The sequence below is a fragment of the Orbicella faveolata genome, unplaced genomic scaffold, assembly GCF_042242905.1.
Source record: "Orbicella faveolata isolate gen_17 unplaced genomic scaffold, um_ofav_v1 contig_35, whole genome shotgun sequence".
NCBI lineage: Eukaryota > Metazoa > Cnidaria > Anthozoa > Scleractinia > Merulinidae > Orbicella > Orbicella faveolata.
This window is the reverse complement of record NW_028301564.1, coordinates 28,891,796-28,918,727: the sequence shown is the minus strand read 5'-3', so window position 1 is coordinate 28,918,727 and position 26,932 is coordinate 28,891,796. Positions and strand designations below refer to the sequence as shown.

General features: G+C 40.2%; 2 protein-coding genes across 4 annotated transcripts in view; one reads left to right on the top strand and one right to left on the bottom strand.

Moving 5' to 3' along the window:
- LOC110056502 (voltage-dependent calcium channel subunit alpha-2/delta-1-like) overlaps positions 1–13,497 on the top strand; it is a 38,491-nt gene extending 24,994 nt beyond the window's left edge. For all 3 annotated transcript variants that reach the window (XM_089273790.1, XM_089273788.1, XM_089273789.1), the window contains 15 exons: positions 984–1,071; positions 1,189–1,251; positions 2,609–2,832; positions 3,660–3,721; positions 3,825–3,845; positions 4,984–5,052; positions 5,187–5,257; positions 5,871–5,946; positions 7,632–7,684; positions 7,790–7,839; positions 8,828–8,920; positions 10,098–10,134; positions 10,780–10,892; positions 11,510–11,595; positions 12,325–13,497. In XM_089273790.1, coding sequence (XP_089129916.1) covers positions 984–1,071; positions 1,189–1,251; positions 2,609–2,832; positions 3,660–3,721; positions 3,825–3,845; positions 4,984–5,052; positions 5,187–5,257; positions 5,871–5,946; positions 7,632–7,684; positions 7,790–7,839; positions 8,828–8,920; positions 10,098–10,134; positions 10,780–10,892; positions 11,510–11,595; positions 12,325–12,432 — 1,214 coding nt within the window. In that variant the 3' untranslated portion in view covers positions 12,433–13,497. The remainder of the gene's footprint in view (positions 1–983; positions 1,072–1,188; positions 1,252–2,608; positions 2,833–3,659; positions 3,722–3,824; positions 3,846–4,983; positions 5,053–5,186; positions 5,258–5,870; positions 5,947–7,631; positions 7,685–7,789; positions 7,840–8,827; positions 8,921–10,097; positions 10,135–10,779; positions 10,893–11,509; positions 11,596–12,324) is intronic.
- Positions 13,498–14,609: 1,112 nt separating this feature from the next.
- On the bottom strand, positions 14,610–26,928 carry LOC110056463 (coiled-coil domain-containing protein 146-like). The gene is made up of 20 exons (XM_020762944.2): positions 26,683–26,928; positions 25,779–26,306; positions 25,276–25,349; positions 24,600–24,753; positions 24,129–24,202; positions 23,891–23,989; positions 23,221–23,404; positions 22,729–22,854; positions 22,378–22,422; positions 22,130–22,218; positions 21,722–21,803; positions 20,947–21,029; positions 20,697–20,817; positions 20,261–20,364; positions 19,729–19,793; positions 19,239–19,309; positions 18,277–18,369; positions 17,841–18,107; positions 16,952–17,200; positions 14,610–14,991 (listed from the first exon to the last, which is right to left on the bottom strand). The coding sequence occupies exons 1-20, from the start codon at positions 26,815–26,817 to the stop codon at positions 14,788–14,790; spliced, it is 2,847 nt and encodes a 948-aa protein (XP_020618603.2). The 5' UTR covers positions 26,818–26,928; the 3' UTR covers positions 14,610–14,787.
- Between the last annotated feature and the right edge of the window lie 4 nt (positions 26,929–26,932).

The following is a 26,932-nucleotide window of genomic DNA, read 5'->3' as shown; positions in this document are numbered from 1 at the left end:
CATGAAGGCATTCCACAATTTGTGCTTTTTATATTTTAAATCAAGAGAAAGAAATAATTTTTGTTAATCATGCGGACATCGGGAGTCCACTAGGAGTCGATCGAACCTGGGAAATTCGACCACTACACCAACCGAGTGCTGAGTGCAAAGAACCCAAATTTTTATCCATTGTCGCCCAGACCACAAAATGATAGCTTTTCCGCGAGCAAACCCGAGTGGAACTAACCGCAAGTAAGCCGACCTGGTTTTGGTGAAATGTCTAATAAGTAAGTAAGTAAGTAAGTAAGTAACTTTATTTAATGAGGGTAAAAACACTTTACAGTCATTGACTGATAAACTCGTGGCCCTCCCTTAAACAATTAAACAATTAAACAATCGAACCCTTAAACAATCTGGCTCAGGTCCTTGTTACATAGCGTTTGCCGCCTAATATGACTTAGAAGTTAAGGGGACTATACAAAAGAAATCACACTCTGATTGAGGGATGAATAACCATTTACTTCTTTGTAGTCCCTTCAGCTTCGGTGCCATAATAGAAACTGGCCCATTGCCTGATGGTGTCACCCCATGCTTCTGAAATGCGTGAGATGACGTGACGTGTTCCGTGACGCAAATACTCTATGCTTTTGGTCAGCGTATGCACATAAAATCATGATAAACTAGCCTGGTGGCAGCCGTTTTTTTTTCTCTAAGGGTCACTTAGACTAGCGTTTAGTCATCGCGAACGCAAAAGGGCGGTATGGCGGTGGCCGAGTAGGGAAGAAGGCGGGACAAGGGCGGTATGGCGCGCCCATGTCTCGTCCCATTCCACTTTGGGCTAGAGCGCCTCGCCTCGTAACCCCTGCTGAATTTCGACAGAAAAACACACTGCCAGCAGTTTATGATAAACAAGTTTTTTTCGCACTTGCCTTAGGCTTTACAAGCCGTGTATCACTTTGAAGGAAATTCTCATGGTGTTCTTTTTTGTCTTGTTTTTGCATCAGGTGATAAAACTAAGCTCAAAAATTTGTTTTTTGATGCAAATGTAACAAAGAAAGTTGCTGAGAAATGGAATGCGAACTACAACAGGAAGTAAGATTCATGTTACTTTGTATTAATACCTTTTACAAAAAGTATCCGTTATTTCTCTTGAATTTTACTGGATCTTCCTTGATATTTTTTACTTACATTGTCATCTCTACTATGAAGGAATAAAATTTACAGTGTATTTGCTGGAACACACGGAGGCATTATGAGATTGCTGAGTACTGAGTAAGTATGAATGTCAGTTGATAAATTAACAAATGGTAAACGCCATAGCGTGCACTATTGAGTTGTGGATGCACGCGGGAGGTTGCAAAGCACGAAAGAAGCGTAAGAGTCGCACGAGGCGATAGCCTCGTGCGACTCTAGCTTCTTGAGTGCTAAGCAAACCTCCCAAGCGCATCCATAACTCAATAGTGCACGCTATGGCGTTTACCATTTGTTTTATAACATAACATTGAGACACTGGAACAACAGAAGTCCTTTTATTGAGCTACATCACAAAAAAAGTGTTCGTGTAGTCTTACATGACAAGAGAAAACAAGCGCACGAAAATTCATTCATGACAACCGACTGCACACCAGTAACTCGATGAAGTTTCATCTTCAGACAACTGTGAAGACAGTTTCGCATTCCTGGTAGAAGGACGTCGGCCATTACTTTGGAAACAATGTCTGTCAAAAGATTTGCTTTGTAAACATTAGCACACACATCAGCAGCGTACACCCATGGGCAAATAGTAGACGCTAAATTAACCAATCAGAGCGCGCGCTTTGCTTTAGTTATGTTATAGTACTGAATATAGAATTCAAACGGAACCGGAAACTATGAACAATTCTGTAGATGACGAGATGTTTTCAAGAGAAGATTTGCACGATGACGTCATTTGACGTCAGTGTAACGTCTCCTGTTTTATCTATGGAATGTTAATTTGCTCGAGAAAGCATCTTGCGTTACGCCCCGTCCACACTATGCTTAAAAACAGCGTTTTCACTCTGAAAACGCATCAAATGTTTTCCATCCACACTGCGTCGGAGAAATTTGAAAACGGCGTTTTCACTCTGAAAACGCATCAAATGTTTTCCATACACACCGCGACTGAGCAATTTAAAAACGCAACAGTCAGCGGTCATTTTGGATTTGTGTTTGAGGAAAACTCGGACCAGGGAAATCACGTGATTATCGTGACGTCATCGTTTTCGAAAACTCCGTCACGGTTTTCAAAATGTTTTCCGTCCGTCCACACTAAAACGCAAAGCCGGAGTTTTCAAATTCCCCCAGTTCGAAGAAAATTTTAGAAAAGCTCCGTTTTCGTGACGGATTAGTGTGGACGGTAGGCCTAACCGTAGAAATAAAGCTGCGTTTTCAGACTTCTTCGCTGGGCGTAGTGTGGATGGGACCTTAAAAGAGGAAAAGACCGTTTTTCTCTTAAACGAGAGACGGTCATGCTGCAGAGGTGAATTGTAACCATTTGAAGTAACTCAAAGTACTAGTGATTGGCTGTAAGGCTGTATGTGCTGAAGTCAGCTTGGACATTCTGCGGGCCTGAATTCCACAATCTTTTCATTTTTCCTTTTTCTTCCAGATCAACAACACCATTTCCAAGCCGGGATTACATCAAGGAACAGTTTTACACCCAAGCTGCGCAGTACGCTAACAAGGGAAAGGGAGACAACCAGACTATTGTTTTCTCCACGCCCTTCAGTATGAGTTCTTCGGATTACCAAGCTGAAGTCAACGAGACTATAATGATCACTGCCAGTTCCCCTGTTGTCGTAAAGAAAGGTGCAAACAGTGTTGTTGCTGCAGGTAAGTTATGGCGGATGACATGTTTGTTGAAATGTTCTTTTATGGCTAGTTATTCTTTAGACAAAGTTCTTGGGAAAAATCAGTAACCTTAATTTTTTCCTGGAGGCGCAGTGGGCCCATGGTTAGTGCACTTCGTCTCTGCGTGGAGCGGTCCGGGTTCGAGCTCTGGCCAGGGACATTGTGTTGTGTTCTTGGGCAAGACACTTTACTCTCACAGTGCCTCTCTCCACCCGTGTGTATAAATGGGTACCGGCGAACTTAGTGCTGGGGGGTAACCCTACGATGGACTAGCATCCCATCCAGGCGGGAGTAGAAATACTCCTAGTCTCTTCATGCTACAGAAACGGGGATAAGCTTCGGCCTGATGAGCCACTTGGGTTTATCTTTTACCTACCTTCTTTTGATGTGCTGCAGAAAGACGTTTGTTTATTTTAACGTTTGGAAGAAATTGGCCTAGAAATCTTCCTTCCAATGTATTTTTCCGTTCAATTTCGTACTTAAACTACAGTGTAAATATGGTCACACTTATTCTTTCAGTCTAGTATATAGTCTGCACAAACAAATAAATAGAAACGCATATAGACAAGCAGACAGACAGACGGACAGACGGACAGACAGGCAGACAGACAGACAGAGAGATAGACAGAGAGACAGACAGACAGAGAGACGGACAGACAGACAGACGGACAGACAGACAGACAGGCAGGCAGGCGGAGAGATAGAGAGACAGACACACAGATGGACGGACGGACGGACGGATGGATGGACATCTCTTCATATTCATGGAAAGCACCAACTCAGTTTTACTTTCTGTTAATTATCTACAGTGGCTGGAATGCGGTTTGATCAGGAAAAAATGAAAGAAACATTCTTAGAAGCCATTGCCCAAGTAATGTAGCAATATTTTCTGTTTGGTTTTAGAAAACATTTTAGTCTTACTGGAAGATTCAATTTATTAAAAGTTTTTTATATTTGTTTTTTTTTTTTTACAGAATAAATGCAATAGCTCGGAGGTGAGATACTCTCTTTAGTGATTGTTTAGTGTAATGCCTTGAGTTGCATTTAAAATTGCCATCTGGCCATCCGGGTTTTGCATTTCATTGCGACGTTTTTAAACTACGAAACGTTGCATACCTTGTGTTGGGATGAAAAGAAATTAATTCTTAGTCTACGTAGTGGCAAACTACTCTGGGCCGAACCAGTAATATAACTCGTATAACTCAGGTTAACACACATTTAATTCACGAAACTCAAATATCTGAGTAACTTCTGAAGGTCTGAACAATTGAGCGCCTGAACGATTCGCTGCAATCATAAGAATGATATGTTCGCTAAAAACTGTGTACAATTGAAACACAAGCAAAGAAAACCGAGCTACAACTTTACTTTCAAGTTACCGTGACCAACTCGAGGAAATCCCATGTAAAAAGGACTGGGGTGGTCGTCTTACCTTTTAAGGGTTTAACCTAGGGTACTTACCATTTACATGGGAAAACCGGAAATTCCAGTTGGAAAATCAAATGGTTCGCGCCATTCCGTGTGGGAAGCTTCAGAAAATATGGGCTGTGATTTGGGTTGATGCTATTTTTCTGCTCTTATAAGTCTCTCTAGCTGATGTGGATATACTTTATAGCGATTCCCTCTCCCGCAATGTTCAATTTAATTGTTTAATGTTTATGCCTGAAATTTCCAACCGGATGGTTTTTGTAAGTGGTAAGCACCCCTAACCTAACCTGTTGGTCTCTGTTAGGGTGTTCAGCCTCGTAAGGTCCACAGCGGGAGCTTTTGCGGTGCCTTTTAGGATACTGAACCAAAAAAATATGACAGGAGAATTGTGTTGTTTTAGAATTGGTTCTTCCTAGGGACAGAAAAAAATTTCAAGCCACACCCACAACACAGGATCTTGGTTCATCTTAGAGGTTCTTTCCAAAATTTTCACGCATCCTTAGTTACGATCCGGTGTGCCGTTGATCAAAAACTGTGGGAGGAAATCCTGAGATAGCAAAAGCTTTCTACGTGTGCTGAAGGGTGTGCGGAAGCTGTACGCGAACGTAACGATGTTTACGAAAGCGAGTAAATGTGTTGTCGGATTGAACCGTTGAGGAAGAAATGATCAATCCCGTGACATTTTGTTTTTATCTTGCGTTACAGGATTGCTTCTGCCGACTTATCGATGATGATGGTTTCATACTTGCGACAAATCAACCAGACGATACAGAGGTATAAACTGATACTCTTACCGTTGTCACGAAGCACTTCTTAAGATTGCGTGACGGACCAAATGAAAACTTTACAACTAAGGGTCTGGATAAGTCATTTCAATTCTTGTTTTTCTCAATTATCTTGTGTAACAGGTTGGTAAGTTCTTTGGCTTGTGGGAAGGAGCAGTGCTGAAAGAATTCCTGAACAAGAGCCTCTTTGATGAGTGAGTTGCCCCTCTCCGGTTAATATGTCGAACTTCAATCATCTTTGACTGGGATCATTCAACTCCAAGGCCCCGTCCACACTACTCCGAAGGAATTTGATAACGCAGCTTTATTTTTACGGTTAATCTACCGTTCACACCAATCCGTCACGAAAACGGAGCTTTTCGAAAACGTTCTTCAAGCCGGAGGAATTTGAAAACACGGGCTTTGCGTTTTCGTGTGGACGGAGAACATTTTGAAAACGAAGCTTTTCGAAAACGATGACATCACGATATCAGTGAGATATTCCTGGCCGAGTTTTTCTCAAGCACAGATCCAAAATGACCTGTCATAGTTCCGTTTTCAAATCTCTCCGGAGTAGCGTGGACGGAAAAAATTCCAGGCGTTTTCAGAGTGAAAGCGCCGTTTTCAAATTCCTCCAACGTATAGTGGACAGGCCCTATTCTCCGACTAACTTTTAGTTGAAGATCTATCGATCCCACAAGCAGGAAGGCGGGCAGATCTTATTGAAAACCGTGAAATCGTTAAACAAATAAATTCAGTCCGAGCTCCATGGTTTTAACGCTATGTTGAATGGATCTCTTGTTGTGTTTTTTTTTTTTTTTCCTGCAGACTGACTTTTACCAATGTGCAAGGACAATGCAAGAAACCAGAGCAAGGATCGTCCAGTGCAAGGACGCTTCTGAACGTAAGGCGATCAACATTGAAATCTCTTTACTGTCCTCTTAGATTTAATGCAGCGACGGTTAGGAGAAGTTAAGTTCTCTCAGTTCTCCCAACAATATGGGAACCCATCAACTAGGAGCTGTAAGGGATGGACCATCTTTTTTTAGGAGGGAGCGGGCGGGGGGGGGGGGGGGGGGAGGGGGTTGGTGAGCCATTTTCTGGGGAATGAAATTCTTTTACTCACCTTTAGGTGGTGCATGTTCTTTTTGGTGGGCAATACTGAGCTTGTGCAAGAATTGTTTTAATTTTAAACGTCAAGAAACAGGACCTGGAAAGAAAACACTTGCTCGATTTATTTTGGCCATGGTTCCCCTTGCACGATCCTCTTTTTTTGGTAATTGCCCAACCCCCTACCCGCCTCCCCCCTCCCCCCCCCCCCCCCGTCAAAAAATAATGGTTCGTCCGTAAGGAGATTTTATATTTCCCGTTTGAGGAAAAAAAAGGGAACTGGAATTGTGGCTAACATGAGGATTGTATAAAGATGGTTGATCATCGCAGTTATATACACAACTTAACCCTTTGATGCCCAAGTGGCCATATACGGCCACTTAATGGTCGTGCTCTTTGTACCACTTGTGACGTCATCAATTTAAATGTAATCAGATTTTCTTGATGAGCAGATTGTAGTACTAGGCTAGGCCTTTCCGCACAATGGTCAGGTTTAGATATCGACGACATTCCGACGTCGCAGATCGAAAAACAACGTTATCAGTTTTGGTGCAAAAACGGTGGTAAAATGGTCCACTACGCCAATGATTGATCAAGGTCCATTTCTAGGCTTCGCCCGTAATTAACATCCAATTTTCACGGCAGCCAGAAAGAACATACAACGCAAAAGGTAGCCAGTGTAAAAGGGCCGAGAAAAACAGAAAGGAAAGGCGCAACAAACAAAATTGAGAACTGTTAATGGCCGAAGAAAAAAAGGCCAAATTTTGGCTTATGCGCATGCCCGGAATTGAAATTTTGCTCAATTTTGTGCCTAATCCTCGAAAAATCTCTCCTTTTAGTAAAAAAAGCTTTCTTAGCAAAACTTAGGCTTATGTAGCGTCACGGCAGTTAAAAAACCTGACTAAACGGTTAAAAACGGTATTTTTTGGCGAAAGTTTGGTATTCAAAGGGTTAAGCAGTTGTGAAATTAAAGCCTGAAAAAAATGCAGGCTTGAACGGGATTCGAACCCATGACCTCTGCGATACCGGTGTAGTGCTCTACCAACTGAGCTATCAAGCCAACTGGGAGCTGGTCGCATTGTGAGTTCGTAATATACCCGTAGATGGTGAACAATACAAAGTGAATATATGAAATATCATATATTTGAACTGCGGAGAAAGATATGAAGACATATCATTGTATAGCACTGCTCCGATATCGTAGAGGTTAATCCAGTTCAGGCCTGAATTTTTTCAGGCTTTAATTTCACAACTGCTTAAGTTGTGTGTATAATTGCGATGATTAATCATATCTTCATATCTTTCTCCGCAGTTCAAATATATGATCTTTCATATATTCACTTGTAGGAGTATTGTAGTTACTGACTGAGCGTGAGATGGGAACTCTCGCAAGCTCTTGAGGAATAAGGTTATTGCACACGCAGTAGACTGACTGTTTTTGTCTTGTTTGTTTGTTTGTTTGTTTGTTTTTTTGGTTAGCCTCTCTTTGCGGTGACATCTTATGTACAGTTCTGGACTCAGACCGTCTTCTGGTAAGCAGAATATAGTTTGAATAATAAAACAAGTTGGCACTCGATTGCGCCTTGTACCCTATCCTGATTGTGAAATTTCTCGTCTGATTACATTTACTTCCCCAGGTCTCTGATGCAATTCAACATTTACAGTTTCTTCTCTCGGGGCAATACAGGTAAGTCAATTCCCAATGTTTTTCTTCGGGTTTTTTTCTTTAAATTTGTGTTTCGAATTATTTTCAGGTTAACGCACTCAGGGAGTGAATTATCGGGTTTTACTTGCACGAGTTCACTAACAATGAACGAGTACAGGTAAATCCCAATAATTCACGAGCAATGAGTGCGTTAACATTTTTATTATTCAAATTGAATACACTGCATTGAAATCACTATATTTGAGTCAGTCGAAGCCATGGTGTAATGACAGTGGTGTGTTGAATTTACACCGCGGCTATTACACCACGATATTGACGTCAAGGTGGTTGTCTCGTCACAACCCAGTATTACGTGGTACAAATCAGCCTATCAGAAAATCGGAATTCGTACTGTGTATGAAAGTTGAATAATAATAGGTGTTATTTTCCAACCAACACTTTTTTTTATCTCGTGCCCCATAGAAACGCTATTTATATAAATTGGTTGGGTTAAAAAGATATTGTCGGCGAATTTGTTTATAAATGAGAGAGTGGGAATTTAATGAGAATTTGATTAAATGAGAATTTTAGGGTAGTAAAGAGCATGTTGTGGTTGAGTTAGCAGTGTCCAGGGCAGGAAAGGTATTTTGAAATCCAGTTGCCCAGTGGGCCAGTACATTTCAGTTTTCAGTTGCCCCCACTAAAATATTACTTGTCCAATTGGCGCGATGATAAAAAGAAACGCAGAATGTTTGCGTTTTCGTTGCCATCTTGAATCTACGGCGTGCTTTATTAATAGTGCCAGACTTCTGGCCAATATGGCGGCCGATATGGCGATCGGAGGACGTTTGGATTTTAAATTAATCCATGCTTTCAACTCATTATTTTATTATGCAAACCCCCGACTGTGTCCCGGGTTTGCATAAGTGTTTCGAATTCTCCGAACCCTCCTCGTGTTTAGACGAGGCTATGTAAACACGGAGGAAAAACTGCTCTATTTGCTTAAATATTTAATCCTTGTTTGATTTAGCCCTAGCAGCAGATGAAGAGCAGACAGTCCCGTGCCACCAGCAATTGAGGTTTTATAAAGGAGACTGGGAAAATCGAACGATCCATAATCCTGGTGAGGGGTGTTGTTTACTCAAACCAGCGTAGTGATAAAAGTGATTATTATACATTGAACTCACTATCTCTTTTCGGACTAGCCGAAAACGTACAGTGAATTTTCGAAATCAGCACCTGTGACGTCATATAACTGCAGATTATACAATAATCATGTCCAGGACACTCAAGGTCACGGGTAATCATGTCGTGTATGACCGCGGTGCATGATTTCTAAGGGTAATCATGTCAAGTTCGCGCGCTTTGTGTAGCTTACCGTCAGTGGAGAAGCAAAAACATGACTGTCGTGCCCTTTTTGTTTTTCGTTATTAGACTCGTCATTAGATTCGGTTTTGTGACATCCAGAATAATCAAGGTCCCGGTAAGGGTTATCAGCCTCAGTCTTCGGCTTCTGGCCTTTTGATAACCCCGACCTCGACCTTGATTATTCTGGATATCACAAAAGCCTCATCCAATAATTGTTTATAAACAGTGGAATAAAGTGGACCCGTTCTCCCAGGTAAAATAAAGCAGGTCGAATTAGTTAACACGATTTAAATTCTCGGCCATGACGAACACTTTGCTTTGTTGCGTTTGTAGCGAGGATGAACATGTTTGGCACAAAGTTTGTAGGCGTTTCCGCTCTCAAACATTATCAAACCGAACCAACACGTTCAAAAAAATTAAAACGTTGTTTATGGTGGTCAATGTACCTCGCTACACCGAACTAGTTCACAGGCATGTCATTTAAACTGAAAAATAAATATATCAACTATTATAATAGGCTTAAAAATCCCAACTGGCGGGAGGCAGACCAGTTGGCTATTTACAAGCATGACCGAGGAGTTGAACTAGGGTCTACCGAGAAACAGCGCCAGCTTTAGTGGTGGTCAGAGTGGGACTTGAACCCGCGACCTGTAGATTTCAAGTCTGGCGCCCTAACCTCTCGGCCACGCTGTCTACTCTACATGTTTCTCGTCTCAGTTAATTATTTTTTACATAGTCCCTCTACTGATCTGATATTTCTTATGGTATTATTTGCGAGAATTTAAATGCAGATAATTTCAGTCCTTAATTCTCGTAACTTGTTTGCCTGATTGTGTGTTGAAATTAGAAGAAGAAATATGATGTTGATCACAAGGCTTTTATATCAGCACATGTTAATGTTAAACAATTCTTTCTTTTCTCACCTTTCCTAGAGGAGTTGAATTGTTTGGATGGCGACAATTGTGAATGGTAAGATGCGGTTGGTGATTTGTGTTTCCTAGTTTATGTGTGTTTAGGTCTATAGCCAGTTAGTCTGAGTATCAAGCATTCCTAAGAGAGGGGGAGATGGGAAGACGAGTGAAGCTTTCTCTTGTTTTTTCCTCCCCCTCCCCCTCCCCCTCCCCCTCCCCTCCCCCTCCCCCTACCTTTGGAAAAGCCTGATTCTCAGGTTAGAGGCCAGTATAAGTGGCTCGTAAATCGAAGTGGATCATTTACTGGGTTTTGTCATTTGTGTTTTTGTGTACCTCTAAAGTCTTGAAATTAATAGTGACTCACGCCATAAGTGTTAGCTACTGGACCCGCGTTCAAATAAATAGGAGAAGACAACTTTGGTTTAACAAGTGAAGAAGACACTTGACATTCCTGCGAGTGTCAAACCAATGATTGTCTTCTCGAAATCTTGGTTTCTGAGCAGGGAAAGAAAAGGAAACCTGGAAACAAGGCGAGAACAATCCGAACCCGACCAGCCCATGCCGAACGGTACTCCTTTACAAGGGCCTCACACGAGAACGAGCCGACGAACGCTTCTTATTCTTGCACTTGGCTCGTTCTTGCGACTCACCTGTGAGGCCCTCCTGTGAGGCCCTAGGCATAAGCGTTTGTTGCTGTTTTTAGGCCTGTGTTCATGGCGGCAGTTGAGGGCACCAATCTTCGAGTGGTGATGGTAAAGCGGAGACGGTGCTGCGAGGAGAATGAAAACACGAAGCTCACAACTAAACCAGAAGATAGTATCCTTTTTATGTGACTTTTGTTTCTAAACTTAGAAGTGTCGCGATGTAAGTTAACAGTATAATTTCAATCCATGAAAAAAAAGCAACTAACAACAGATTTGAGCTTAAAATTAACTGAGTCGTGTTAACGTTCCTGAAATGGAATTTTAAACTTTGACAGTCTGTTGTAGGATGGGTTGTAAATACTGAAGTCCCAAAGTACTAAATATAACCGTAGCAGAGAGAAATGCAGAGATCACAATGAGCCGATGAAAAACTATCATATACTGTAATGCGCACTTTCTGAGAATAAGCACACAGGTATGAATCACAAGTATATTGATTGTCAATAAGGGTAACTTTGGGCCAGATCGAGGCAGAACGAATTTTATTCGTAAAATTAACTGAAGTGAAAATATATCCAGTCTACTTGATCTAGCGTTACGCTTACATTACACTTGTTTGGTTTGGCAGTGGATTTCTTCGCACTAAACAAGTGACACGAGGCAGCCCAGGCATAGGGCCTTTGATTTCTTCACGTCGCGATGTTTTTTTTTTTTGGTCTGTATCGGGGCTGGCCTGGTCTTTGATTGTTCTTTTGTTCGAGTTCCTTAACCAGTTGTTTCACGGTACAGTTCTGCCCAGTGTGCCAGTCCCAAGTAACGTGTCTTACAGGAAGCCGCCGGAATTCAAGTCTCCTTGTGATGACATGCATGAAGAGGTACGATAACCATGGAAACAAGCTAAACCCCGCATAGTAGTGATAGTCCAAGAGTTTCATTAAGGGCCGGACACCGGGCAAATAGACCGGCTGTGGGGATGATTTTGCCCGCCTGCTTTGACTATCTAGAGAGGAGCTTTTGCTGCAAAGAAGATAAGTTCAAAAAGTTTTGCCTTCCTATGAAAACCAATTGCCCTCCAGCTGAAATGTTAATGAAACCACCCGCATTTACAAACATTGCAACCCGTCTTTCCGACACTTAATGATGTTACACTCCTCTGTGCACTTGTTAAGAGATAAGCGACGTCCGGCATTTGATAAAAGAAAGACTGATTAGCTCCTGAGTGGATGTTTTTTGCAGTATGGTCTTAAGTTTCTTGTCTCAAGCCGTTTTCCGTCAACGTTATTTGTTTCTTTACACCCTCTCATCTTATTTTTTGTTTTTCTTTTTGGCGTGCCGTTGTTTCCGTGTCATTTATTTGTATTTCCTCGACACGATCTTGATAGTCAAAGCGTAAACGATACAGCTCTCTTGATGGGGATGTTACGCTCGTAGAGTAAATGTCTAGAGAAAATATGTTTAAACATTTAAAAAAAATTGATTTTCCCATTAGCCGAAAATGGAAAACGTTATGACCTTAAGTTTTTCGTAGTGGAGTGCGCGCTAAGTAAGGACAGAGCTACCTTAACTAATACCCTTATTGATGATCATGAATTGTTTTGTTTTAGGGTAAACCTCCGTGTGCCTTGGCAAGCCTCGCTTCCCCTCAGGGCATATTTGTGGTATTTCTCCTCATAGTGGCATCGCTTATTCCTTCTAATAGCCACTGGAGATGAGAAATTCCGCCAGAACGGCTTGGAACTACACCGAATATTTAAAATAAACGTTATTGTAACTTTAGAACTTAAAATGCTTGAAGGGACAGACTGTGAGAAGTTCTTCAGCATTACCGCGACTTTGTAAATAACTTGCCTGGTTTTCTACATTTTCAATGAGAAGCAGAAACAGTTGTATGAGGAGACAGTAAAGAGTTCTGTTGCTTGACAGAAGGAGAAGCTAACAACAGAAGGAACGCTCATATTAAGAAACTTTTCAAACGTTCTGACACTTTGACGTCCTTGATTGCCTGGAAATGGTTAGAAAGGAAATGAAGCTAAGCTTGTAAAATAATCTTTATCAAAACTATTTATATTGCTCAGCAAGTGTTCTTGTCTTGTTTTTCCATGTAACAACTTTTGAAGTTGAAATAACTGAATTGACGTTTTGAACTCGCTGAAGTCGAACTGGATGTGTCGCGCAAAATTCAATGATCGGTTTGCAATTTGTGATTTTATATTTCTTCTTCTCGGACGAAGATACTTTTTGAAGTAGAATATTTCAAGGCCAGCTTCATTGTTGCTTTTAGGGCGTATTGCACGTAATGTTGGCGAGTTTTCTGCACATTGGATTGTAGTCAACACGACTTCAGATGTGAATTGTTATTGTCGAATTAGTTCCTCTTTAAAATGTCTCTTGATTTTAGCTTTGAAAGTTCTTGCCTCCTGGTTATCAGACCATGTCGGAAGAACGCAGAACTCTGTTGGTCGCATATTTTGGCAGGACGTTTAAGCAATCATTTTCAAAGTCCGTTTTATAATTCCTTAATAATTGCCTTATAGATTTTTTTACAATGTAGTGCGACTGTTATAATTGTTTGCTAATGGCAGAGAAGACAGTTCAAAATACGCGGCTAATTGATGTTTACATTGGTCTATGATACGACCTGACAAACTGTGTTCCTATTTGTAATCACAATAGAGTTTCTCACATGAAACAGTTTGTATTTGTAACGTTTTAGACCTCTTTGCAGTCCGTGACTTAATTTATACTGCAGTTGTATTAAAGAAGTAAACCATTCAAAAGTCTTGTGTTTGTGAGAAAATGATGGGTCACTTGCCACAAGAGGCATTTTGTTTACATTGTGTAAGCGTCAATGTTTCTGAACTGATTTACTCTTTCTGTACCCCGTGGTATGCGGGCGTTGCGCACCATAAACGTAATCTTGTTGCCAGACCATCATTGCAGCAAGCCGCGAGGACAACCTGATTTAAAAGAAAAAGCGTTATTTGATGCCAATTTTTGGCGGAGGTGGAGAGAAAATTTAAGAACTGGTTATTGAGCTTCTTGCGTTGCAATTTTACGACGAATTGGTTTCTAAAGAGGCGGTGTAATGCGTAGGGGAATAATAAAGTTAACTGTTATCGTAAGTTGGGTTTTACATTATTCTTCTTAGGGGGTTTTACAGGAGCCATGTCACGATCACCCAAAAAGCGAGGATAACTGTGAGAGTTCTTTATTCAACGTTCCCTTCACTTCAATGCACGATTTCGTACTGAAACTTGTGGTTCAGTAGATCAACTATTGCGAAACTCTCTTTACGATCAAATCATAAAAACCTTCAAATTTCAATCACACTTCTTACTTCTCATTTGAAACTGAAGATTTCAAATCTGAGACTTAAAATTAACACACCAAAAACCGCACTCATGCCACTCCACCACAAGCAGGCTATTAGATGACAAACTGATGAACAACTAGCAGGAATGAGCAAAACACTCGTACGATGCGTGACACTGCCGATAATTTGGATATAAGGTTCAAAATGCTCTTCAAAGTGTCAAATTTTTTTCTGATAAACTAAACGTTTCGGGCTTAACCCTCCTTCAGTAGGTGGAATGATTGAACAACTATCTTGCACAAGGAGTACAAAAACGTCGAGTGGCTCCATATTGCGAAAGTTCCTGAGTGAGCCAGTAGACCATTTCCGAGTTACCACTCTGTTTCAACATGAGTTCTCGTGCAAAACCTTTCATATGAAAATAAATTTGATTTGCATAAAAATAAACCTGTAGGCCGAACACATTTTCTTGTGAGTGGCTTCACAGGTAGACTCGTTTTGAAAAAGAGGCTAACTGCAACTCCGAAATGACCTACTGGCTTTCAAGGCTTTGTCCTCTAGTAATCAAACACCGACTGGATTCAAGTCCTTTAATAAATTATTGCTATCTACAAAAATTTACAAAGTAAAGACAAGCTGGAAAGACTCGCTTGCTTTAGTGTTATTAACAACTTCCATTACCCTCCAAAATAAGTTCACTTCTTCCTCCCACAACCTATTTGGCTATAAGAGTATTCCACGTACAAAAGATGACTTAAATCTCTATAGGCTTTATAACTGGTTTTCTTATGTGACGCATCGTAGACCCGGGTTCCGTGGGTTTAAATGGTGCCAATGAACCATAGGGCCTTGGGATGGGTAGCTCTGAGTCATCATCCGGGATATAAGCATTGGGTCGAGGCTCTGCAGTGGTGAAGACACCGCCAGGCAGAAGATAATGTTCCTCCTCTTCCTCGCGCTGTTGAAAATTAAAAGAAAGTTTTCTTAGACAGGGTGGGTGAAGGCAAAACCTTTTTACCGATTTCACGCTTTTCCGATTTTTTTATTCAAACAAAAAATAAACCGCACCGCTCGATTTTAGCCCAATTATGTCGAATTTAGTTTGACTAGAAGAAGTTGCAAACTAATAAAAATATTGGACCCCTAAGTTGCCAATTTTTTTTTTTAAAATGTATGCCAGGGAGGCAACGCTTGCCCCCTGGCATACATTTCCTTGTAAGTTTGGGGTCCCATATTTTTCTGATTTTGCAACGGATTCTTATAAAACTTCGTAGATTTACTAAATTCGGCATGATAAATTGAACTATGGAGACTGGAGAGGTTTTTGGTGTGTGTGCATTTGGAAAAATACGGAAAATTAATAATATTGTGTGACATCGGAAAAAAGGGTTATTACCCAGCTCTGTGAAAGAGGACAAAATACACTAACCAACGCGAATGCGTACACGATAATGAATGAGTTGCCAGTAATCGGATACCCGTGTTTGCGCGAAGAACTCTGGGATCGTCAGGGGGCAAACATTGCTAGTCGCTAGGAGAAAATATATGGCGAAAAGTTGTTTCGAGGTACAAGAAAACGATTTTTGAGAGAGATCAACGCTTTTTCGCCGTCGTTTTTATCGGGAATGGATTTGGGCAATGTTGATATGTGAAATATGTAAGTTTTTGTTTGAATAACGGTGAAATATGTGACAAAATCTACCGATAAACTTCGTTGCTTGCGTGAGGTTTATTGTGAAATTTACATCGCGTTGTGGTCTGAAAATATTACAAAATTAATTAGGTATAAATCGAGAGGAAATAACCCAGTAAAGCCTTTTAAGTCGTGTGCAGGCTACTTTTGGCTTATTTGAAATTCAGTCATACAAATAGTACTGGAAATAAGCCCGGTGGCGATCATTGTACTGTCTGGGGTTGATTTAATGACAAATGAGTCCGCGCGACTCATGTTGTGTGGCAACTGTGTTGCTCAAAGCCTTTGTTTTGCTTCTACAAGCACGTATTTCAGTGATTTTCCTTTTCTATAATAGATCAAGGGTGGCTCCTTGAATATATCTCTGAGTATTTGTATTTAAAAGTGCCATTTGTGCGTGATTATGCTTTTGAAAGTTTGGTATTGACGGTTGAGTGAAATTGCCCGACACAAAGGGTAGTAGTTCCTTCTGCAATTTTCGATTTCTGTTCAGTTAGAACTTCTTTTCTGTCTTTATATTTAACTTCTCGGAAGGTCTTTTCTACCATTTGCTCCGGGTAGCCTCTCGAGATCAGGCTTGTATTGAAATTTTCAATATTCTCTTCGATGTATTTCATAATAAACCTCACGCAAGCAAAAGGTACATTTTATTACTTATTTCACGGTTATTCAAACAAAAACTTACATTTTCCATGTATCAACATTGCCAAAATCCATTTGTGATAAAAACGACGGCGAAAAAGCGTTTATCTCTCCCCAAAACCATGTTTTTGGGCGCCGAAACAACTTTCCGCCATACATTTGCTTCTAGCGACTTGCGATGTTTGCCCCCTGACGATCCCGGAGTTCTTTGCGCAAACACGGGTATCCGATTACTGGCAACTCATTCGTTGCTCTGAAAAAGACCGATTTCACGAACTGTTTGTAATCGGCTTAGTGCTCGTAGCCTCCCACAAAACTATATATGATACAAAATGTATAAAAACTTTGGATGATTTATCTTTTGTCTGACAATTTAGTCTTCCAGCACATCACGGTGAAATTTACCTCACCGTTTGTTGCTTTTCTCTCTGTGTCAAAATGAGTCTTCTTGCGAACCATTCACATGAAAATGTGTTCACCCTACAGGTTCATTTTCATATGAAAGGTATTGCACCAAGACTCGTTTTGAAACAGAGGCACAAGGTGACTCGGAAATGGCCTATAAAAATGACGCGCCCCATACCTCTTTCTTTTCCATAAGCTCTTTATTTTTCCGGTCTTCGTCTCGGATCATTCTGTACCACTCTCTCTCAGCCTCTTCGCTCGGCGCCTCGCCTCTCTCCATACGCACGTAACATTGTTCCAGCTCCTGTTCTTTTCCTTTCACTTCCTGTTGAAGTTTCATGGCTGTGGCCTGATTCATGGACAGTTCCGAAACAAGTGCCATCATTTTACGGGTGGTGTCCTTTATCTTTGCTTGATATTCGTTCACCTGGAGATCAAGAAAACACAGTCATAAATGAGGCATAGTATCAAGTGCGGAACATAAGAAAGGTAAAATTACCGGGCCATCTCAGTTTTTGTTGAAGGAGTACAGCTACTGTCGCTGTATGAGGGGCTAGTCCATTACAGACTGCTCCCCCACTCCCACCCCTCAGAAGTTTATCGTTAGGGCCAATTCAGACGGTCAAACTTTATCGCACTTGACTGTGGCGTCAGCGCTGTACGTGCTGTCCCAAACTGGTACACAATTTTCATCGAATAAATCGTCTCATGACAGTTTTCGTACAGTACCGGCGACAATGGATAAGTTTAGACTGCAAGAAACGAGTCCTGTCGTAAGCTTTACGCGAACTTGTCGTAAGCTTGTCGTAGGCTTTTCGTAAGCTTGTCGTATGCTTGTCTTAAGCTTTTCGTAAGCTTGTTGTAAACTTGTCGTAGGCTTTTCGTAAGCTTGTTGTGGGCTTGTCGTAAGCATTTCGCAAGCTTGTCGCGGAGCGAAGGGGCTTTTTTAGTGTAAGAGTGACGTGTCCTGCGAATGAGCAAACTGAAATGACCTGAACGGGCAAGCGAAGGAATACAGATCGGTCGAACGGTCGAACTTTAATAATAATTGAATTCTGAAGACAAACCTTCTTTGCTAATTCTAGAGTATCTTCTTTGCCAGTTTCCGACTTTTTCTTTGTTCTGTCCGCTAGTCTTGTGACTTCTTCAAATATTAAATCCTTCTCTAGTAGTTTTTCCTCTTTCTCAGCGAGCCTTAACTCCAGTTCTTCTATTTTCTTGGCGAGCACCTCGGGCTCAGGGTCGTCACCTCCTAATAGCCGTACACGATTCTCATCCGAAGGATCTTCGAGTTTCTTCTCAAGCATGGCGAGTCGTTCCCGACTGGCCACGAGCTGCAAAGGAAAATCCACGATTAGCTTTTTCATTGAAAAATAGCGATCATAATATATCCGAAGACTTGACGAAGATTTGTAGAAGCTAGCAATTATGACAGCAAAATGTGTCTGGAGACGGTGGTAAAATAGATTGTTAATCAAAAAAAATCAAAACTGGAAAATTTACCTGTATTTGTAAGGTAACCAGCTCGTTGTCTAAAGCTCTCTTGTTTGGCATGTTCTTCTGAGCGACTGAAATGGATCGCTTTAGCTCATTCACCTACGAGAAACGTATGCGGTTTGAATTAAGACGAAATCCGAAAGGAATTCGAGCAATTTCAGTTTTTACTGGACAAAAACCTTGTACCGGAATAACTTCAAGTATATTACAGTCCTTTTTGCATTTTCTAAAAGCTAAACAAATAAATATATACAAAAAAACAATTTCCTATGGGAACTCCAGAAAATAAATTTCAAAGTTCTGAGAAATTGTGCAAACACAGGCAAAATGTCATCATCAGTTTCATCTCACCAGTTCTTTCAAGTGTTTCTTATAAACTTCAAATTTTCTTTTCGACATTTGGTGTTTTTGAAATGGTTTCTTTTGAGAAGATATTTAAAACAGTTGCACTGAAGTTTGCAATATAATATAAATAATCTCGGTACAAAGTTTTTGTCCACTTGTTCCTTGAACCTGTGGTGGATTGTTTCTTAAGTATTTGGTTGAGGCCAGGTCAGTTGAAAGGCGAAAAAAGCAACAACAACAAAAACATACACAACAACTTGTACACGGGTAAAATATCACCAGCTGCTTGTCCAGATCCTTGATAAATGCAGAGATGTTCCCTAATCTATTAGCAAACCTTTATGAACTCAGCTAAATACCAAGCAAAGTACAAAATTTCAGTGAGACCTAAATCGAACTTGAAATCTTTATACCCTCGCCGTATTCCTGCAACTAGTCGAATACTGTTCTACAGATCCACACAAGATTGTTGAATTTCTTTGATTTACATGTACATGTAGGTGTGTTTCACCCCTTCATAACTCAGGCAGTTTGTGTTTTTAACCACAAACTGTTGCTGTATATAACACACAACCCTGTACACTGATGAAGAATGAGCAGGTCAAAAAACAAGACTCTGTTACCTCCATCTTTAGGAAACGTATCTCTTCTTCTCTAGCTTTTAATTCCACGTCACCATTACGAATCATCGTGTCTGCCAAGAGAACAAAAATGCATTTTCCAAACCTTGATTATTTCGTTCTGGGTTAACACACATGACAAAAGCTGAAGGTTCAGCTGACTTGTACGCAAACTAGTTCGTGTACATGCTTACATTTACAGTTTGGCCAAGTCACTTCGTTTGCTCGTAGTTATATGGTTTGCTTCCATGAGGTTTCCAATAACTACTTAACTAGTCCGGCAATCTTTTAACCCAAACCGTAGTTTCGCCCTTAAGTGTTACCTCGGTCCAAATGAAGCCTGTATTGATTTTGGTAGCATCCTACAATCCCTGAATTTTACTTAACAAGGCAGTATTCTAAACTTAAATCCGCTGTTTTCACGTACTTTTTCAATGATTCTTCTCTGGCAAACATGAGTAAATTAATATATAGAAATTGAAGCGTTTCTAACCTTGTATGTTGAGCTTCTCATAAAAGACACAGACTTCTTCGTTTGTCTCGATAAGATGTATTCCCCTGTACATAAACAAAAAACAAGAGTGGCGAAAACGGTCTTTCAATTAAAAATTAAGTGATCCGTGGACTGTTTCTTGAAGGTCCAGAGTTTTGCTAGGCCATCACTTGAAAGAACGTGCAGCTGAGGTCCCGTCAACAATACGCTGGAGGAATTTGAAAACGCAGCTTTATTTCTACGGTTAGGCCCACCGTCCACACTAATGTGGACGGAGCTTTTCGAAAACGCTCTTCAAACCGGACGGGAGGAATTTAAAACCGCGTGTGGACGGAAAACATTTTGAAAACGGAGCTTTTCGAAAACGATTTAGTCACGATAATCATGTGCTTTACTTGACCTAGTTTTCCTTAAGAACTAATCCAAAATGACCGGTGATTGTTGCGTTTTTAAATTCCTCCAGCGTAGCGTGGACGGAAAACATTTAATGCCGCGTTTTCAAAGATAATTATTCCTTAACAATAGAACTTACATGTCATTTCTTTCCTGTACAGCACTCTCGTATCGTTTCCTAAGCTGGACCATGTTTTCTTCTGCTTTGTTTATGAGATCGTTTAGTTTCGCGATATCCAATCTCTGCGGACACAGACAGCGAGTGTTACACTTCAACTTACTACACTGCATTCAAAACAGGTCACGATTCAGATACACTCTATGTTTTCCAAGTACATCCATAGCATAAAACGTTTCAGCACAGAATTTTATCCCGCTGGGATAGAAATATGCGCGCGATCAGAAACAAAGATTGAAGCTCTTACATGTAATGGAACAGAAGGCGTTGCATTTTGTCAAAGGCCTGGGAGTCATGTCTTGGTTTTGCTATTGGCGACTGTTCATGTTGAGATAAGGGACGACAACTTTCTCTTTCAACCGGGTTTTTTTTTAATCTACACAATCTATGTACTTACCAGCTGTTCCCGTTTTTCTCTATTCTCTTCCTCAGTCTTTGATCTTTTACTCATCTCATTTCTTAGACTGTCGCGGATCACAACAGCATTATTACGCTTTAACCGGGCTTTCTGCAAAAGTCTGGGAATAAAAACGGATAACATAATATAAAATATGACATAAGCATTAAAAAAAAATTCCACATCTTAACACGAAAGAAAATAAACAAAAGAAATAAAGAAATGTTTCCAAGTGTATAGCATATCTTACCTGTCTTTTGCATTCACTTTAGACCGCAGAATTTCTATTTCGTTTTGAAGTATTTTAATCTTTTCCCTCATTTCTGCAGCTTTCTGCGATGAAGAATGATCATTAAAGCAGTAAGTCTACAGATCAAAATAAACCAGCGTGCTCATAATCGTTCTTTACGTAGCCCCATGAATACTTAAGAAAATTCACGAAGAATTTAACAGAATTTTTGACTACAATGGATCCTAGAATAATACATGTACCTAGAATTTGCTGATCTCGTTTGGAATATGAACTTCTCTAAAAATGAACTTTTCAGGGCATCTTAAGCTTAAGTTGTGAGCTTTGATATTACATGGTTATGCCCTCAGCATTTGCGCCTGGGGTGTGTGTGTGTGTGTGGCGGCGGGGGAGGGGGGTGGGGATGCTCGTCGTCTCGCTTAGGAGTGTAAATCAAAGTTTTTTGGTCACACTTTAGCTTTTAAAGTGTCTTTTAGGGTGCACTCGAAGAAGTAATGATTAAAAAAACGCTTTCATTTCCGCTCAGTTTCAGGCTCGATTTCCGCCGCTTTCTTGAGTCCCGTTTTCTAGCGCGGCGGCTTCTTTCCTAAAATGCGGCTGGTAATTGAACCTATTCCATTTTAAGTGGTATCTTTTAGGGGTCTAATAAAGCTCGAGCCACGCCCAGATTGTTCTCCTTTAGGGGTTTAATTCAAATTTTCCGACGAGTTTCATAAGGGAGTTCCCCACCGCCCCCCCCCCCCCCCCCCCAGACATTCGCATGTACACAACTCACCTGTGTACTTGTCTGAATTAAGTTCACGCATTTATTGCGTTCGTTTTTGATCACATCATACAGTTTAGCGAAGTCAGCGAGCCTGTTGAGACAAGCAGTGAAATCAAATCAGTGAGTAACAAAGAAATTGCCTTTGCTGTAAAGGAGAAACTGGGGTCTCATTAATATTTTCAGTAGGAGGGTGACTGGTTAGTTTTCACAGACGGGCAAAACGTTTCGAAATGAACTTTTTTTTTATAAACTTTCCTCTAGATGGTCAAACCAGGCGGGCAAAATTATCTTTGCAGTACGTCAATTCGCCGGGCACCCCCCTCCCCCCGCCCAGCCTCTAAATTTTAATGAAACCCCTGGAGAAAAGCGAAAAACTTTGCACTGACACGAGCCAGTAATTGAATTACTTCAACTTACCTGTGTTGCATTTCAGCATATTTCTTAGCACTGTCTTGAATACTGAGGTTCTTGGTTTTTAAGTCTTCAAGAGCTCGCTGGTATCTTAGCTGAAATAATGCAGTACAGCATAGTAAATCAAATGTGATATGTGAACAGTTATCAACACTGAGTACCTTATTGGCAAGAGACTTACAGACAGTTTAGAGATGCACACACACGTTTTTGGCATTATTTATTTTACAATAATACAGTACAATTGCATTTACCTCAGCTCTCATGTAGTCCCTTGCTTTTTGTTCTCTTTCATCTGCCTGTCAACAAAAACAAAAAAAAAATCAGTTATCAAATTCAGTGCTTCAAGCTACTGAAAGGGAAGCATACCCTAGTCAGTCGACTGTTGATGTGCTGAGTGAGTGAGGGCCAAGTTCACCTCAAGAGGTAAAGAGTATTATGCTAGTAATTGCATGTGCTCTCGATCAAGAGAGACACTTTACTCCCACATTACTTTTTTCCACCCAAAGAAAATACATGTAGCATTAATCCTAGCTGTATCATACTGTTCAAAGAAATCAGTGTTGTCATATTCTATACCCAAGTCAAAATTAAGTTAATAGTACCTTAATCTGAGCTAGTCTTGTCAAGTCAATGACATCAACTCTCAATTCACTTTGCTCCATCAGTAGTCTCTCCTCCTCTTGTATCATTTGCTCCACACGAGCACGTTCATGAGCAGTCAGAGCATTCTAAAACAACAATATGAATATCATTTTATGAGAAGATAATTTGCCTGTCAGTGAAACACGCATACTTGCAAAAATGGTTTTGAGTTCTCCAGCTAGGAGTCAAATTTAAGACCTTTTGGTTTACCAGCCCAGATTTGCTCTACCACCAATTAAGAGGGGATTTATAGGAGTTAAGGCCATTAAACTAGGGTCATCAACAATATGACAACAACATAGTTTTATGACAAAATAATTGTACATCAATTTTTGACAGCAATACCGACACCAAGGAGCCCAGAAAAGTTGAAATTGGAGACTGCAGATGAGAAACATTAAGGAAACCAAGATTGAGACCTAGGAAATTATTGTGTTTTATGTTTTTGGTACCTGTTGGGCAAGAGTTCTCTTAGTGACATCAACCTCCCTCTGTAACTCTTTCCTCTTCTCCAACAATGTCCCATCATCCCTAGGGGCACTGTCAACCTGAGCCTTAACTTTGTCATAAACTGCTCTCACATGTTGCACAGAATCTTCCGCCACTTTCATTTGCAACTCGCTCTTTTTTAAAGCTCTGTGGAAACAAATCAAAATAAAATTTATTTGCCTAAATTATGTGAAGCTGTGTGGCAGGCATGGTGGTTAGTGTGCTTGCCTCTGGATTGAGTGGTACGGGTTCAAGTCCTGGCTAGCAAGGGACATTGCGTTGTGTTCTTGGGCAAGACACTTCACTCTCACAGTGCCTCTCTCCACCCAGGTGTATTAATGGGTACCGGTGAATTTAATGTTGTGGGTTAACTATGTGATGGACTAGCATCCCATCCAGGTGGGAGAAGAAAATACTCTCAGTTGCTTCATGCTACAGAAACCAGAGATATGCACTGGCCTGATGGACCACTTGGCTCGTATACAGACTTCACCAATACATGAAATAACTACTAAATAACATAAAAGACTAATGCATGAAAAAAAAAAAAAAAATTAATGAAAAGATATTGTTAAGCTTTGGACATCAGATGAATGAAAATATTTAAAATTAACCATGTCGTAACAAACTTACTTCAGATCTCTCTCTTTTTCTCTCATTTTTCTTGCATGAATATCATGGTTGGATTTCTTCTCTATAGCAGCATGTTTCAAATTCAAATCCAAAGTTCCTCTGCAAAGACAACAGAAAATTGATTAATTTTATACAAACCAACACAAGAGAGGTTACACGACTGCACTAATCAATATTTGTATCTATGCAATTCATGCCAGACTTAAAAAGGGTCAAAAAGAAATTTCTAGATCAATACCTGTCTCCTAAAAATTCTGCTTGTCGCTCTTTGGCTAGTTCAAATTCTTTTGCAAGTAAATCAACGTCTCTCTCCTAAGAAATAAAGAATGACATGAATAATTCATTTACTTTACAGCAGGTTCAATTATCTACAATTTTAAAAACCAAGTGCCAAGATTTCTTTTTCTATGTACCTGAAGTGTTATTTGTACAGTGGACTAATATTAAATCATTCGACTTGAAAATGGACTTTCGTAGACCCTATTCATAAATGGCTGCCAATTTAACATTCTTTTGTATGCATTTAAATCAGCCCACCTAACCTTGGGCTTATTTTAATACTTACAAAAGAATTTTTAATTGGCAGCCATAATTTATGAATAGGGTCTGTGTACTTAATCGTCTCAGCAATGTTTTATGACAATTACTAAAAAATAAACAGAAACACTGTAACATCTAATAAGTACATGTATCTGCCTTGTTCAATTACCTTAGACTCAAATAAGTGACGTTGTCTGTCAAGTGCTTCTGATAAATCTGTTTTTTCTTCCTCTAGGTATTGTTTTTTGCCTTCCATTCTTTGGAGCTCTTTGGCAATTTCGTCAACATTTCCATCTAGGTTTGATCTTTTCTCTTCCACCTCCCTAAACAAAAACCGTTCAATGTTATGCAGTTTAAGACAATTTTTTTTCTCAGACTTATTTTTAAGTTTCTTCTTTTCTTCTCTACTTCACATGAGACTGCAGTAGTACAATATAGTCCTGTTATGTTTATTTGTACCTAGTTGTCCAGTATTGGACTACTATGATATCTTCTTGAACAAGACAATCCTCAATGCCTACGTTGCCTTGTATATTTGTGTTGCACACTAGGGAAAGAAAGAGACTGCTTGCAGTCTACTCTCTACCTGGGAGTACTTAATTATGTAAGGGAACCAACCATCTGTTAATCAAAAGAGACCTGACAAATGTTTAGAGCAACCTGTAATAGATTAGGTCAAACATATATCATACAATCTAATGGTTATGCAGTCACCTCGCTCCACAGAAACATTGACAAGCTCTGGCTGCATGGATCTCTAGCCTAAATGTGGCTTAAGCTGCATGTGCCTCTATCATACATGATTTAGTTTTGTGTACCTGAGATTTAGGGAGATTTATTCTTACCTGAGCTGCCTGGACAAAAGGTCAGTCTGTTTAGTTATGTGAGCTGGTTGCGAGTGCACTTGAACTAGCTGATCCTGGACATAAGAATCACAGCGAACAATTGAGTGATGTACATGTTCAAGTCAGGATTTTAAAGGTAAGCATTCTGAATACAGCAAATTTCAAGATGTTTTCCTAAGATTTGCAGTTCCCGTTAATTCCCATATTTTCTCATCTTGAATTTGAAGTCAAAATTGAATGCTAATCACAGTTAAAAAAGGGATTTGAAAATAACTGGTGAAAACATGCCCACTTTCATTTTCTGTGGAAATCATGCGAGGAAAATGTGCTTTCCGATTTATCTACAATGTGCTTTGCATACATACTCTTATCCATTGGCTATATAGGTATGTGCTGTGGGACAGGGTATGGTTTTGGAGGTTCCCAATCCTTAAATAGGGTGTCATTTTTGCCCCTGTCAGCATTGTGTTCCTGGGGTGATCCTTAGATACAGCTGTACCTACCCGCAGTTTCTGTTGTTCCTCTAAATCTCCTTCAACTTCCTTTCGCAGTTCATTTACTTGTGTTTCCCTATTTTCCACCTCTTCCTTGAGGCTCTTAGCATCAATAGTTCTCTGAGCAATTTCCACTTTGAGTTCCTCAACTGATTTTTGCAGTTCCTTGACCTGTTTCTCAATTTCACCGGGTTTTGGCATCCTTGAATAATCCCTTTCAAGCATCATCTTCTCTTCTCGTAAACCTTCAAGCTTAAATTCCAATTGATATTGCCTTTCATCTGCCTGAGCAAGCTCATTATGATGTTTTAGTAGTTCTTGTCTAAGCTTATTAACTTCGGTGTTGTCTCCATCTGGAAAGCTGTCTCCTTTCTCAAGTTCAACTCTTTGTCTCTGCACTTCTTGGTGCATTTCTTTCGCCTTGTGAAGTAGTGAGGATTCTTGTTCTCTTGTAGCTTTGAGACGTTCATGAAGACTGGTGTATTTTGCTTTAAGCTTAGCTACTTTCTCTCCTGCAAGTTTACCTTGTGAAAATAACTGTAGACAAGAACAAATGATCATGTACAACCTGCTGCAATGTACGTACGTTGAATTTCTATTATTGACAAAGGAAAACATGAGAATATTTATATTTACAGCTTATTAAAAGGTTGAGCTCTTACATATCCTAAAGGTGTAAATAAATATTCTTTAAAATTTTATAATCAGCCGTCACTTGAATAGTACGACAATACGATGACGATATATCGTAAGCAAAATACCGACCAAGTACAATTTTAAATTGCAGCTTGCTGGTAAAATAGCTATTGTTGTTAAATTAAGCTAGAATAAAGCCGGATCGTTTTTGAATCAAATCAGCCTCGTCATGAATGTACGTACACAAAGCTTGATGAAGAGAAGAAATCATACAAACCTCGTCTAAGCACTGAAAAGCAGGACTGGCAGTCACATCCACCGGACCTTCTTCTTGGTGTAATCGAGGAGCTATGGCCCAAATGGCTGGGTCTATCTCTCGGCTGAGAGATTCTCTCTCTTCTCCGTCACTCATCGCCGTTGTTTCTTCAGATCCAGCTTAGAATTAACGAGTTTTGCAAAACATCTTGGCCTCGAAAACGACCTAATCTCAAAATGGAGTCCGTTTCTAGGAAACGAAGACATCAAAC